Below are 15,485 nucleotides of genomic sequence, written 5' to 3'. Positions count from 1 at the left end.
GTTCCACCTCACGTTCATGTGCGCACACTACACACTGCAGAAGAGTTAGTAGCTCTGAGAATATCTAGTGAATGTACAGTGGACGTTTGTGCAGAAATAAATGCTGCAGCTCCTCCAGACCAACAGAGGTTTTCCGTGTCTTGTGAAGTGACGGGGCTCTGCAGCAGGAAACATTATCGTCTCCGACTGGGTGCCGGTGTCTTCCCTGTTCCCTCCGGCCGCGGTCGGGAGGCTGAAGCAGGAAAAGCCAACACTAGGATCAGCACTGATTCATGGAAAGACCTTCGTCTGGTCAGCTAACATTACTGCCAAGCAGATGAAATATAGAGTGATATTGTGGTTTTAGTGGACGTGTGTCGCCTCACTGTTTTGAGCGATGCTCGTTCATGTCTATTTAGAGCGAGCAAGCGCGAGCCCGACGCTGAATTTCGTTGACTTAACGGCCACAGGTGTCGCTGTTAACAAGCATTTCTGAAAGTTACAAATAGTCCCTTTAATGGCATATTTATTTATTTATCGACTCATTTATTTACTTTTGATTTTGGCAGGTTCTGTCCTCCATATGCACCTATGCTGCTTCATAAAGATAATGTGGACAGAACTTAAATTAGAAATACATCAAAGCTTTGACTTTAATCTTTTAAAGCAGGCAGATATTTGAGCATGAGAGTATAGTAGTAATAATTGTTCTGAAACATAAAATACAATAGCTTTAGGTTAATAGGTTTTAATGCACAAATATTGATTCTCCAGTTGAATGAATTAAAATTAATCATTCATTTCTGGGGAAACAACTTTTTTTAATACCTATTTAGTGATCAATGTTGCTGAACAGGGTGGTTCCAAGGTTTGCTTACAGGTTGTGAAAGATTGAATGAGACATAATCTATTATGAAAACCAAGTGATCTTTTTTAACTTTACCTAAATGGTTTGGGGTGTCTTTATATTACCAATCATGTCAGATTAATTAATTAGGTTATGAGGACCCTGTACAATTTATAGGCATCATCCTGCAACTGTCAAATCTCTAATATCACAGTAGAACCAAAATCACATCACATAAGTTACACAACTAACCGTAAATGTATAGCCCAACGTGCAAAAAGAAAAAAAAACTAAACAAATAAAATTTCTAGATTATTTCAATATTTTCTTTTTACAGTAAAACTTCAATGTTTTTTTGCTGGCCTGAAGAGGGTGCTAGTGGGGTCAACTTTAGGGTGAAAGTAAGATGGTTAACTAATAGTGTTATTTCTAAACCTTGATCTTGTACAATCTGCTTTTTTCTTTCATTATGCTGCAGTAGAAGATATGGAGGTGGATGCAGCTGAAATCAAGGTATGCTCAATAGGGATCATGGTTATAGAACAGCATGCGTTTTCTAAAACTACCCATATTTATTTGAAATTTGGAAATGAGCATGTTGTTTCACCTTGTTTTTATATTGTTGTATTCCTTTATTGAATTGGTGCACCACTGTGTGTTACTGAGTGATGGTACGTTTATCTTGTTGCTGTTTTCAATTATTACTGAAAACATTCTTAATCTCAAATGCTCTAACCAGGTGAACTACTGTAACGGTTATATAAAATCTCATGTTTTCTTAGCAGGACTCACAGAAGACTGATGACAGCACAGGGGGACAGTCTGAAATCAAGTCTGTATCATCTGCAACCATGAAGAAAGGTAACATTTTAAGGAATATTTTAATGTAAGATAACCCCAAACTGTCAAAAATAGAGCTAATTATAGCTTTCAACATTCAAAAATGACTTGCAATGAACATTAGAAAAACATATTGGTTGATCTCTCCCTCTGGTTCTTTGCTGTCCTTCAGGTACCTTAGATATGGATACGAGTGGGAACATGGATAAGGTAAGAAACTCCAAATTCATAAGATCTTAAAGACTATTTACTTTATATCTCATTGTGTGACATTATCATTTTTTACATACAGTACATGTTTATTTACTTATTTACCGCAGTCAGTGGAGATTTCTGAAGAAATCAACAGGAATAAACAATATCAAAGAGAAGCTGAAACACTGCTTGGCAGACTTCACCTTCAAGACAAACAACAACAGAAGTTGTCACCAGCAGATTTTCTTATTCATTTAGGTCAAGTTTTGGCTGAAGATTGGAGCTGTTTGCATTGTCAGTTTAGACTTGAATAGAGTTTGACTCCATGAAACATCTGGTTGGACACATGGATGAGTTGAAATACTTGCAGATTGCTTTTATTTTGCCGTTGTTCTCTGAATTGGTCTACTATTGTGTGTTGTTGATCTTCTCTCATGGTTTGAACCTGATGTTAAATGAAATTATTTGTTTTCTTAGTGTGATCCAGTGAATGAACCTGATGATGTTGAACACTCAAAGAATGATGACAACAAAGGAGGAGAATCTGAAATCAAGCCTGTACAATCTGCAACCACTGAGAAAGGTAATGTTTTAATGAATACTACAATAACGGGAAAAAAATCAAAAATAGAGCTAATTCAGTTTATGACATTCAAAATTGCTTAAAGTTAACATTATTAATAGAAAAAAAATATTTTGGTTTACAAGTACATTGGTCTGACCCTCTTATAATAAAGTTCATTATTCTACTGCAGGTACCTTAGATATGGACACGAGTGGAAACAAGGATAAGGTAAGAAACTCCAAAGTTAATACGGGCATTACATTTTTATGACTAATTACTTTATATCCCATTGTGTGACATTATCATGTTCTACATACAATATGTTTATTTGAGGGCTGTCAAAGTTAACACAATAATAACACATTAACGCAACTTGTGATTTTTGGGTTGCAGCTAGAGTGAAAATACTGGCATCATATGAAACTAAAACCTAAGGAATCCATTGGTAGCAACCAATGTTGTAGTAGCTTGTCGTGAAGGAGGCTGAATAATGCTCCACCTTATGCTAAATTTTGATGAGGAGAAACTGGCATAGCCAGTATGTGAGAGATATGTGAATGAAAATGGGTTCTATGGGTACCCACAAGTCTCCCCTTTACAGACATGCCCACTTCATGATAATCAAATGCAGTTTGGGGCAAATCATAGTCAAGTCAGCACACTGACACACTGACAGCTGTTGTTGCCTGTTGGGCTTGATTTTGCCATGTTATGATTTGAGCACATTTTTTTATGCTAAATGCAGTACCTGTGAGGGCTTATGGACAATATTTGTCATTGTTTTGTGTAATTAATTGATTTTAAATAATATATATATATACTTACATTTGCATAAAGCAAAAGTCTTGTGAGTCAAGCTTTATTTTGCTGCAACAGAGAAAGTCGAAACCCAGAGAGGAGACCCAGACATGTGGGTAGAGGAATTTTCCAGTTTGTTAAAAGATAAGCTAACATTTGACACCATCTGTTGTCAAAACTTCAGTGACGTAAACAGTTTTGACCCTCTTAAAGAAGAGATAGAGAAAGGTCTTGAATGCGTCATAATGGAAGTAAGCAGACTCTCATTGGATAAAATGAAGGAATTCAGGATGAAGCCTGATCAAATCCTCATTGATCAGCTGTGCAACTGCTGCTGGGTAAAGTGTCCATTCTGTGCAGCTGTTTGTACCAACACACTGGAAGATCACAGTCCTGACAAACACAATGTCCCATTTCATCGACCTGCTGGGATCGATAGATGGCACACTAGAGACACAGTGGAACTGGTCACCAATTTCTGTACAACATTAGTTGCAAGTGATAGAAGTTTCTATCCGCATCATTATTCAGATAAGACCCTTCCTTATAAACTGTATCAAAGTGCGAGGGACAAGAATGCTTCATTGTTTCACCTTCATTAGTGATCACCATTAGAACAGCTTTTGTTTTTGACCTATGCCATCAAATTTGAAGTCTCACCTAAATAAAGAGTTCCAATCTTCAAAGCTGAAGTTGGGAACTCTGTATACTGTTTTACCTTGCTTTTATTTTTGCAGTACTCTGCTGTACTTGTACTCAATTGGTGCATCACTGTGTGACATTGATCTTGAGTGTTGTACGTTTATCTTGTTGCTGTTTTCTTGGCTTATACTACTGAAAACATTCTTAATCTCAAATGCTCTAACAAGGTGAACTTAATGAAATCCCCTGTTTTCTTAGTGTGATCCAGTGAGAGGACCTGGTGATGATGAACACTCAAAGAATGATGACAACACAGGAGGAGAGTCTGAAATCACGTCTGTATCATCTGCAAACAATGAGAAAGGTAACATTTTAATGAAAAAGAGCACATGTCCAACAACTCAGACTAGATCACTTTTTTGTTTGGAAGTCTGGATAACTTTGAATAAAAAGTTAAAATATTTTTGTAGACAAGATTCGTTTTGTGGAAAAGGGAACTTTGTGAATCTATACATCGTTTTTGCAGATAAATCCAGTTAATCTGAAATGCTAAACTGACCAAAACCAACATATTTTATGTTTGATCCTACAATCTGCTTGTTTTTACATTACCCTGCAGGAGACGAGCTGGAGGAGAGTGCAGCTGAAACAGAGGTAAAGGTGAGATATTTTGGTCCTCAGTAGTCATTGTCATACAGAAGCATTTCTTTTTTTATTGCTACCTATATTTTCTGAAGTTAAGTCAAATTTTAGCACTAACACCTGAACCTTCAGCTGAAGATTGGAGCTATTTGAATTGTTAGTTTAGACTTGAATAGAGTTTGACTCCATGAACCATCTGGTTGGACACATGGATGAGTTGAAAACAGTTGCAGCAGAGTTTAATTTCTTCTCACAAAAATATTACACTGCTTGCATTTAGTGCATACTGTTTACCATTGGTTTTATTTTGCCGTTGTTCTCTGAATTGGTTTACTATTGTGTGTTGTTGAATCTTCTCTCATGATTCAAACCTGATTAACTGATGTTAAATGAAATTATTTGTTTTCTTAGTGTGATCCAGTGAATGAACCTGGTGATTTTGAACACTCAAAGAATGATGACAACACAACAATAGGAGGAGAATCTGAAATCAAGCCTGTACAATCTGCAACCACTGAGAAAGGTAATGTTTTAATGAATACTACAATAACAGGAAAAAATCAAGAATAGAGCTAATTCAGTAGATGACATTCAAAATTGAACATTATTAATAGAAAGAAAAATATATTGGTTTACAAGTATATTGATCTCACCCTCTTATAATACAGTTCATTATTCTACTGCAGGTACCTTAGATACGAGTGGAAACATGGATAAGGTAAGAATCTCCAAATTTAATTCGGGCATGAGATTTTTATGACTAGTTAATTTATATCCCATTGTGTGACATTATCATGTTTTACATACAATATGTTTATTTTAGGGCTGTCAAAGTTAACGCAATAATAACGCATTAATGCAAATCCGTTTTAACGGCACTGAATTCATTAACGCAACTTGTGATTTTTGGGTTGCAGCTAGAGTGAAAATACTGGCATCATATGAAACTAGAACCTAAGGAATCCATTGGTACCAACCATGTTGTAGTAGCTTGTCGTGAAGGAGGCTGAATAATGCTCCAAACTTAGGCTAAATTTTGATGAGGAAAAACTGGCATAGCCAGTATGTGAGAGATATGTGAATGAAAATGGGTTCTATGGGTACCCACAAGTCTCCCCTTTACAGACATGCCCACTTTATGATAATCACATGCAGTTTGGGGCAAGTCATAGTCAAGACAGCACACTGACACACTGACAGCTGTTGTTACCTGTTGGGCTTGACTTTGCCATGTTATGATTTGAGCACATAATTCTATGCTAAATGCAGTACTTGTGAGGGTTTCTGGAAAATATTTGTCATTGTTTTGTGTTGTTAATTGATTCTAATAATAAATATATACATACATTTGCATAAAGCAAGCATATTTTCCCACTCCCATGTTAACAAGAGTATTAAATAATTGAAAAATCTCTCTTAACGTACATTTTGAACAGATAAATGTGCAATTAATTGCGATTAACTATGGAAAATCATGCAATTAATTGATTGACAGTCCTAAATGTTTATGTACTTATTTACAGCAGTCAGCGGAGATTTCTGAAGAGATCAACAGGGACAAACAATATCAAAGAGAAGCTGAAACAATGCTTGGCAGACTTCACCTTCAAGACAAACATCAACAGAAGTTGTCACCAGCAGATTTTCTTAAAGTAGGTCCACCTGTGAAACAGGACCATGACACATCTGAGAAAGATCTCGCTCTTACTTTTCTTCAGAGGTTGATGATGTTAGACTACAGAGCCAGATATATTCCTGTAAAACAAGACAGTCTTGAGGTGAGCCATTCAAATCCTGTTCCTGTGTTTGACACTGTTGACACAGACCACGATGACTTAGATGTTTTTTACAGCATCAGTGTAGGCTTTGACCAATCAGAACAAACTCATGTGCATCCAATGGATGTTCAAATGGCAATATTTCACTGCTCAGACAGCTTCTTTAAGCAGAACATGATTACAAAGCTATCACAATGTCAGTACGCCTTACCTTTGCTTGTTCCTGACCCAGTCACAATGGATATTGGCTGTCCTCTGTGGACATTCAGACAAATAAGAAAAACATGGAAGATAACTGAAATCAAAGACAATTCAAACATTGTCACCATGAAGAGTATGCCCATCTGCAAAGCTGAGACACCCATGGTGTCATTTCTCCGCCTGGGTTCACTATCTCTGTCTAAATCTCAGCTGATGAACTCTTTGATCAACGACCGTCACAACACCTTCTTCCACAGAAACTGCCCAGGTAGCACCAAGTCTCGACATCTGATGGATGGTGTGGCAGAGATTGCCTGGTACTGCCCTGCTGGAAAACCCACTGATGCCTTCACTGACTGCATTGCCTTCTGTAATCTTCATGGTGATGCTCTGTCGATTGAAAAACAGCGCAACATACTGACTGACAAATCTTCAGTCAATGTCGTTCTTGTTCCAACTCTGGAAAAAGGTGACAAAAGTACTGCAGTTATCTCAGCCCTTCTCAAGTCTTCTAAGCCTCTTATTTGTCTTATTGTTAATGACAATTGTGGTGCTGTTGAGATAAAAAGGGCAAAATACAAAATGGGTCTAAGGGACAGAAGCCAGTCAGATGTTTCGAAAGAACTGAAAAAAATCATTGGAAACATTTTATCCGGACCACATGCATCCTTCCAGCTTGAAACAATGGATGAGGTCTCTGGAATCAGAGTGGATGAAGATGATAAAGCCTGTCAAAAAGGAAAATCTGCTGCTATGAAAGTAGTGAACTTGCTTCAGGGGATGGATGTTTCAAAGATCAAAGATACATTTCTCCCTTGTCAAGGCCAACTGTGGCATGAGTGGTGCAAAATAAACAAAGAACAGTATCACCTGAAAGGAAACATTGAGAAGGAGAAATGTGAAAAGCAACAGAAATTAAACCAAATACGACAAAAACAACGCACTGCTTCCTGCAGTAAACCGATGAAGTTGTTCATTGAAAGCCTCTCATCTTTGCCATCAACAGACAAAGTCTATTTCCTGAAATGGACTCAGATCTTAATAGATGCCCTCTCCACAGACGATCTCTCTTCAATTCTCCAAAACTATGATGAAAAGTGGACTGAAGTCTTGGCTTTGAAGAAGAAGCATGACAAATCTGATCTCTTAAAGACAAAGCAAACTGAGCTTGATGAAATATCAACAAAACTACAGTCAGCAACTTTTGGCTTGGAGCACATCTTTAGAGAAATGGGACAGATCTATGAAGCCCATGCATCTCTGCAGAAACAAACAAAGAGGGTACAGACTGACTGGTCTAAATACCCGAAGCTGGCTGCAGAGCTGATGATATCAGGACACCCAATGGAGCTGATGGATGGTGATGCAGGTCACGTACCTTTAACATGGATCTCTAGTCTTTTAAATGAAGTCATTAAGAAACTGGGCAACAAGAGAGTTTTTGTTTTGTCAGTTTTGGGCGTACAGAGCAGTGGAAAATCAACAATGCTGAATGCCATGTTTGGGTTACAGTTTGCAGTGAGTGCTGGCAGGTGCACCAAGGGGGCCTTCATGCAGCTGGTCAAAGTGTCAAAGGAGATCAAGAAAGACTTTCAGTTTGACTACGTCCTAGTGGTGGACACGGAAGGACTGCGTGCTCTTGAGTTGGAAGGTAACACCACTCTTCACCACGACAATGAACTGGCAACATTTGTTGTTGGTCTGGGAAACATGACACTGATCAACATCTTTGGAGAGAATCCAGCTGAGATGCAAGATGTTCTGCAGATTGTTGTTCAGGCTTTCATGAGGATGAAGAAAATTAAACTTTCTCCAAGTTGTGTGTTCGTTCACCAGAATGTTACAGATATTGCAGCTGCAGAGAAAAACATGGATGGAAAGAGACGGCTGCAAGAAAAACTGGACAAGATGGCCTCACTAGCAGCCAAAGAGGAGGTTTGTGATGCTGAGTGTTTCAGTGACGTCATTGCATTTGATGTGCAGAAAGATGTGAAATACTTTGCCCAGCTATGGGAGGGAAGTCCACCTATGGCTCCTCCAAATCCAGGTTATAGTGAGAGTGTCCAAGAGCTGAAGACCATCATCCTCTCTAAAGCTTCACAGTCTGCTGGGATTACTCTCTCACAGTTCAAAAGCAAAATCCAGGACCTGTGGAAAGCCCTGATGAACGAACAGTTTGTTTTCAGCTTCAAAAACACACTTGAAATTGCAGTATACAGAAGACTTGAGGTCCAGTATGGGAACTGGATCTGGGCCCTGAGGAGCAACATGTTGACCATTGAGAATGGGCTTCATACCCAAATTGAAAATGGAAAACTTGACAAGGTCGAGCTCAATTATCTTCATAAAGAAATGAACAAAACCTATGGAGAAATCAGAAAAGCAATGACAACATACTTTGATGATGACAGAGACAAAGAAATGTTGGTTCAGTGGCGAGGACGATTTGAAAGCAAAATCAAGGAGTTTCATGATGAGCAAGTGAGAGCAGTTAAAAGAAGACTGGATGAAGTCATCCAGCAGAAGAACGCTTGTAAAAAGCTAGATGATAAGAAGACAGAGTTTGAGAACAAGCTGCTACAAAAGAGCAAAGAGCTCGCTCATCGGTTAAAGGACAAGGCAAAAGATGAAGAGGAACTTAAAAAGCACTTCAACTCTGTTTGGAGTGGCTTGGTTCGTGAACTAACTGCAGGTATAACACCTATTGAGGACATCAACTATGAAAAAGATCAGTCAATTATCCTTCAGGAGATTGGGTTTGAATGGTCTCTCATAGCTGAATGCGAAAGCAGTGGCAGATTCAAAAAAATATCAGAGGTTGGAGATTACGTTCATTATGTATCTCTCAGCAAGCACCAAGATCTGAGTAACACAGAAAAAGGTATCCTTGACCATTGTTCAGAAACCTGGACAAAAGCAAAATATACCTTCAAGGGGTATTTTCAGTATGAAGAACAGCAACTGATCAAATCCTTCATTGATGATGTTGAAAAACAGTCCCTTGATGCAATCAAGAGCAAACCTGTAGCTACAAGAGGCTACAAATCAACTTTCTTGCAGGAAGTGGCCAACCATGTGAAAGAAAAGGTGACAGAATTTGAATCAAAGAGGAAATATGCTCTGAAGAAGGAGTTTACAGTTGATCTCGTACTGTATGTGTTTCACAGAGCAGGGGGATGGCTTTCAGAGTCCCACAAGAAATTCAAAGAGAACAACGATGCACTCGCTTATGTAAAAAGCAAGAAAATGCAATATTACAACATTTTCAGAAGCTTCTGCAAAGGAAACTCGTCTGCTGTTGTGCTTGGAGAACTGATCTGTGAGAAACTGAAGAGTTCCACTGTTGAGGCCGTCTGTAACAAGACTGCCATTGATCTCGCTGGAGAGATGAGGTGCAGTTTCCCAGCATTCAGTGGGAACAGGCTGAACTTGGAGAAACACGTGTTGAAGTCGCTCGCAGAGAAAGAGGACTTTGATGGCTTTATCACCTACATTCGACACCCGAGGAGCCAAGTTGAGACTTTCATAAAGGAGGAAGTACAGAAATACATCTTCACAGACAGCACAGATAAAGCCCAGAACATACTCAAGAAAAATGTTGAAGACATCAAAAATCTTGTGAGTCAAGCTTTATTTACTGCAACAGAGAAAGTCAAAACTCAGAGAGGAGACCCAGACATGTGGATGGAGGAATTTTCCAGTTTGCTAAAAGATAAGCTAACATTCGACACCATCTGTTATGAAAACTTCAGTGACATAAACAATTTTGACTTTCTCAAAGAGGAGACAGAGAAAGGTCTTGAATCTATCATAAAGGAGATGAGCAGCCTCTCATCGGATAAGATGAAGGAATTCAGGATGAAGCCTGATCAAATCCTCATTGATCAGCTGTGTCTCTGCTGCTGGGTAACATGCCCATTCTGTGCAGCTGTTTGTACCAACACACTGGAAGATCACAGTCCTGACAAACACAATGTCCCATTTCATCGCCCTGCTGGGATCAAGGGATGGCACACTAGACGCACAGCGGAACTGGTCACTTCTTTCTGTACAACATCAGTTGCAAGTGATAGACGTTTCTATCCACATCATGATTCAGATGAGCGCATTCCTTATAAACTGTATCAAACTGCTGGAGAGAAGTATGCTACATGGGAGATTACTCCTGATGCATCTAAGCTGACATATTGGAAATGGTTTGTATGTCGATTTCAAAAGCAACTGGAAGACCATTATAAATTAAAATTCCAGGGCAGAGGAGAAATTCCCAGTGAGTGGAGAGACCACAAGAAAAAAGAAGCTATTGATAGTCTGGATGAAATGTGCAACCTGTGAGTGAACCAGAAACAACCAAGCTCTACTCAAAGTAACAGAAGCCCAAAGTGTCTTTAACTGTTCAAAAGAAATCATTTTTGATTTGATTGAAGGAGTGCAACAATATCAATGATGAGGATGAATCCTTTCAAAAATGACTGAAACAGTACCTGTTTATAATTTAATCAATAGTATTTTAATTATTTTATGTATAGAGAGATTGAGTTGCAGTAAAACATTAAGTAGTAATCATTCCTGAAAATGACCTAAAGCAAAGGAGAACATGTGTAATTACAAATTACGTGTTTGTTAGCCATTAAATGATGACTGTAAAAAGTATGAGACCGATCAGAATTCATCAACGGTTTTTGTTTAATTAGAAATATTTTTATTATGATTATTTTACAAGATGATTAAGATGCATGATTTTAGTTTTACGTGAATATTTAAAGGACATTCTTAAAAGAAGGAATGAAGCAGTCTCTAGGTTTTCAGATATTATGGAGACATTTTCATTCCTCTAAAAACGGGAATGTAAGATATGATTTGACTTTTGTTTTTACGTTTTTACTTTTATGTGAAAATCTCATCAAACAGAAATGACATGAAACTGTAAGTTGTTTGCTTTTCTAAAAAAAGTTGATCAAGGTGCAAAATGAGTTCTGAGAAGTATATTCTTCATTCATCCAAAGATGTGTATTTTTAATACAAGATGCATGAAATGTTCTTCTCACAGTTTAAAGAGCAAATAAAGATGTAGGATGTTAAGCTGAGGCATGTTGACAGATGTGTACATAGTTTAATTCATTCTAAATAAGAAATGGCAGCCATAATTGGTTGTAATTTAAATTTTCACTTTTTTTTTTATATAATACAGATCTCATTAAAATGCATCATAACAGGCAACACAAGTTTTGTAGTTTTGATTAAAGTTGTATATAAATATCTCTGTAATTGTATTTTTGTAAACTATCTTTTGAGGGGTTTTGAAAGAATTTTTCAATAGATTAAGAATTAGTTATAAGGTGGATGTCCTGACATTGAATTAATGAAGTGTTGATTATGAAAATGCATGAAACTTGTATTTGAGACGTGTTGAGTTACACGAAAAGGGAAAGAGTTGTGAGAAGTTGACATTATGTAAAAAAGAAAGAATGGACTTTTTTTTATTGTTAACCATTTAGCTATTTGTTGTGTAACTCATTTGAAAATCATTTTTACACAAACATTTTTATCGTACAATTTTGTATTTTTTTTTCTTCAATAATTTGATTAATGCTTTATCTTTCTGAATTTCTTGCCGTATTCAACAATTTTTATACTTATTACTTATATTATCTCTTTTTAAATGATCTTATTACAGTTACTTTTTACTACTGCCAATATTGGAATTGTTTTTGTTGTTTGATTTATTAGACTCTTGTCATTGCTACAGTATATTGATATTCATAATTACTAACAGGAATATCAGTCTTTATGGGAAAAAATGGGATATTTTCTTTTTCTGTAATAAATCAGTCAATGGAGTTTATGCCTCGTCTGTCATTAATGCGCATTATGAGAAGACCAGATTTTCTCTTGACCCAATCTCAAAATATGTCTAAGATCTGCCACATACTAAATCAAGTGCATTTTATTAACGTAACCCAAAATCACAAATAATGTTAATTTTGTCAAGTATTTTTAGATTTAGTCTTAGTCCTGTAATCAAAAGTTCATGTTAGTTTTATTCATAGTCAATTCATCCTTTTTTATTTTTAATATCCTTTCACATTCACGTTAATGTTGACCAATAGGAGCACAGAGGCTCCTCCATGCATGACTGTAAATATGGCTAAGCAAAAGAAGAATGATGCAGTTGGTGCTGCAAGGGGGAACATTTGTTGTTTTCCTCCAAGTCACAAGGTTTAGGGGAAATAGAGCTCCTTTGTAAAACAGAGGAAAGAAGATGGTAAGCTATGATTGGTCTGGAACCACTGGGGGTCAGGCCTATGTTCCCTCGTCACCTAGGAATTTTTTCCCATCCAAATTAGGCTCTAGATAGATTTAGATATCGCGCTAACAATATCTGATAACAGACAGACAATCTTGCTAGTACTCGATGCCTTCAGTGGTTGGGTTGGTTAGGCTTAGGCATGAGGAGTGAGATCGGTAAGGATTAGGGTAAGAATATCAGGGTAAGGGTAGGGGATCTTTAGGGGGAGATAGCAGGTCAACAGTAGATGTCACATAGAAGTGGTTGTCATCATCTGAAAGCTAACTGAAGATTAATTTGAGATGCAGCTCAGCACTGTGTGTCAAGTTGTGCTAGTCATAAATCAGAAATAAACATGAATTAATTAATTGATTCAAATAAATTATGAAAGTTTCTAAGGGCTTAGAACATTATGATAGAAGTATATGATGGCCTTTCCCATGCTCTGTTATGTCTCATAAGTTGTTGCCCCAATTTTTGGGGTTGCAAAAAAACTGAATGGGATTAGCATAATCATGGCATGTCTGTAAAGGGGAGACTCGTGGGTACCCATAGAATCCATTTTCCTTCAGATATCTAGAGGTCAGAGGTCAAGGGACCCCTTTGAAAATGGCCATGCCAGTTTTCCCTTGCCAAAATTTGAAGCTTTATTCAGCCTCCGTCCCGATAAGCTAGCATGACATGGTTGCACCAATGGATTCCTTATGTTTTTTTTATGTTTTCTTAAAAATTGTCTAAAATCACCACTGGTCACATCCATTGACGGGCACTGACATAGATTCTTGTAATTTCTTATGCAAAGCCCCCATATTGTGATTCAGTAATCATACGATTGAGAAGTGTATATACAATGTAGGAAGATGATTATTCCAAATAACAGACATCAGCTGTAAATAGAAACAGAAGGAAGTTGATTTAGATCTTCAAATGATCTTCGACCTTCCTTGTTAATAACATGAGAGAGTATGGATACGACCTTTTGACCAGGTGGGGAAAACCATGTATGTAAAAAAGGAACTGGATACAGCATTGGAGGTGGGGCCCTCACTCCTATGAAAGTTGCTCAGTGGCACATGAAAAATCTTATATCTTAAAGGACAAATCCTTTTCTATGCAGCTTATGAAAGAAAAAAAGGGGTTGTCAATTTTAACAATTATCACTAATCGTTTTTCATATTTAGGTAGACTTATCCCTCTGCTAAACCATATCAAGAGAGACTCTTCCTTCAAACTGAATATGATAATCTCTCTACAGTTAAAGCTGAAGAGATGCTTTTGAAATTTAGACATGCTTGTTATGAGTATGCTGACAAACCCAGTATGCTCTGGTTCACCAAGTCCTCTGCATCTCCATTAATCTCAGACATTAATGTCAGTAATGGACTCACTCGTGACCCTCAAGAAATAAATCAGGCATTTTACATTTCACTTTACTCCTCTGAAGAAAGTTTTAACCCTGAAGATCTCCACGAGTTTTTAAAAAGTGTTCCTACACCTAAAGTCAGTGCTATTGACAAAGTGGAAATTTTTGACAGCCCAATTACACGAGAGGAGATCAACAACGCAATCATAGGTATGCAGAGTGGATAAAGCCCCGGTAAAGACGGTTTTCCCATCAAATTCTATAAAAAGCTTTCTGTAAATGTAGAACGCCGTCTTTTAAGTTTGTATCATGAATCGCTTGAGACTGGAATCCTTCCACAAACATTACGGGAAGCCCAGATCTCTTTATTACTTAAGAAAGAAAAAGATCCATATTGATGTAGTTCTAATCGACCAATTTCACTGTTAAGCGTGGATGTGAAGATTCTTGCCTCTTATTTAGAAACTGTACTGCCTGATATTATATCCTCTGACCAGAGTGGTATTATCAGAAATATATATATATTTTTTTAATGTAAGGTGCCTGTTCAAAATGATCAATCACCCTCCAGATTCTCCAGTTCCAGATGTACTAATTTCTATGGATGCGGAAAAAAGCCTTTGATAAGGTTCATGTATTTATTTCATATTCTTAAAAGATTTGGGTTTGGCAATACATTTATTTCTTGGATCAGGTTACTAAACACAGCACCAGTTTCTTCAGTTTGTACTAATAGTACCTACTCTAAACAGTTTCATATACGTAGAGGGACAAGACAGGGTTGCCTGCTCTCTCCTCTTTTATTTCCAGTCACTATTGAGCCTTTCTCACTAGCCCTTCAGTACAGTACACAGATGAGAGGCATTGTAAGAGAGGGACAAGAACAACATGAGTCGCTTTATGTGGCTTATTTAGTTTTATATATATCTGACCCCTCTACTGCTCTACATCATGTTTTAGACATTCTGAATATATTTGACAAACTCTCTGGCTATAAACTAAATTTGCAGAAAAGTGAATTATTTCCGATCAATGAGGAAAATATCCCTTTGCCTCACTTTCTCTAAAAATTACTTACCTATTTACTTACTAGGCATTAATGTAACTAATACATGTTCTAATCTCTTTGCAGCTAACTGTCTTACTCTTATGGACCATGTGAAGTGCAGTCTAAACCGCTGGATGTCATTAGGCCTACCACTGTCAGTTGCAGGTCGTATTAATTCCATACAGATGAATATCCTCCTGAAATGTACTTATCTATTCCATACTACTATTCCATTACATACTTATTATATCCCGATTTTCATCCTCAAATAATTTTAAAATAAATCAAAAAGAATTAT

At 37.3% G+C, this 15,485-nt stretch overlaps 1 protein-coding gene and 1 long non-coding RNA gene across 2 annotated transcripts; both read left to right on the top strand.

Moving 5' to 3' along the window:
* The first annotated feature begins 2,125 nt into the window (after window positions 1-2,125).
* Window positions 2,126-4,526, top strand: LOC141780285 (uncharacterized). The gene is made up of 4 exons (XR_012596606.1): window positions 2,126-2,444; window positions 2,617-2,654; window positions 4,125-4,230; window positions 4,486-4,526. It is a non-coding gene; the product is annotated as an uncharacterized LOC141780285 (long non-coding RNA).
* Window positions 4,527-6,035: 1,509 nt separating this feature from the next.
* On the top strand, window positions 6,036-12,448 carry LOC141780284 (interferon-induced very large GTPase 1-like). The gene has a single exon (XM_074655440.1). It carries the CDS (start codon window positions 6,095-6,097, stop codon window positions 10,820-10,822), a length of 4,728 nt encoding a protein of 1,575 aa, XP_074511541.1. The 5' UTR covers window positions 6,036-6,094; the 3' UTR covers window positions 10,823-12,448.
* Window positions 12,449-15,485: the final 3,037 nt, after the last annotated feature.

The sequence above is a fragment of the Sebastes fasciatus genome, chromosome 13, assembly GCF_043250625.1.
Source record: "Sebastes fasciatus isolate fSebFas1 chromosome 13, fSebFas1.pri, whole genome shotgun sequence".
NCBI lineage: Eukaryota > Metazoa > Chordata > Actinopteri > Perciformes > Sebastidae > Sebastes > Sebastes fasciatus.
This window is presented reverse-complemented; position numbering and strand designations above follow the sequence as displayed.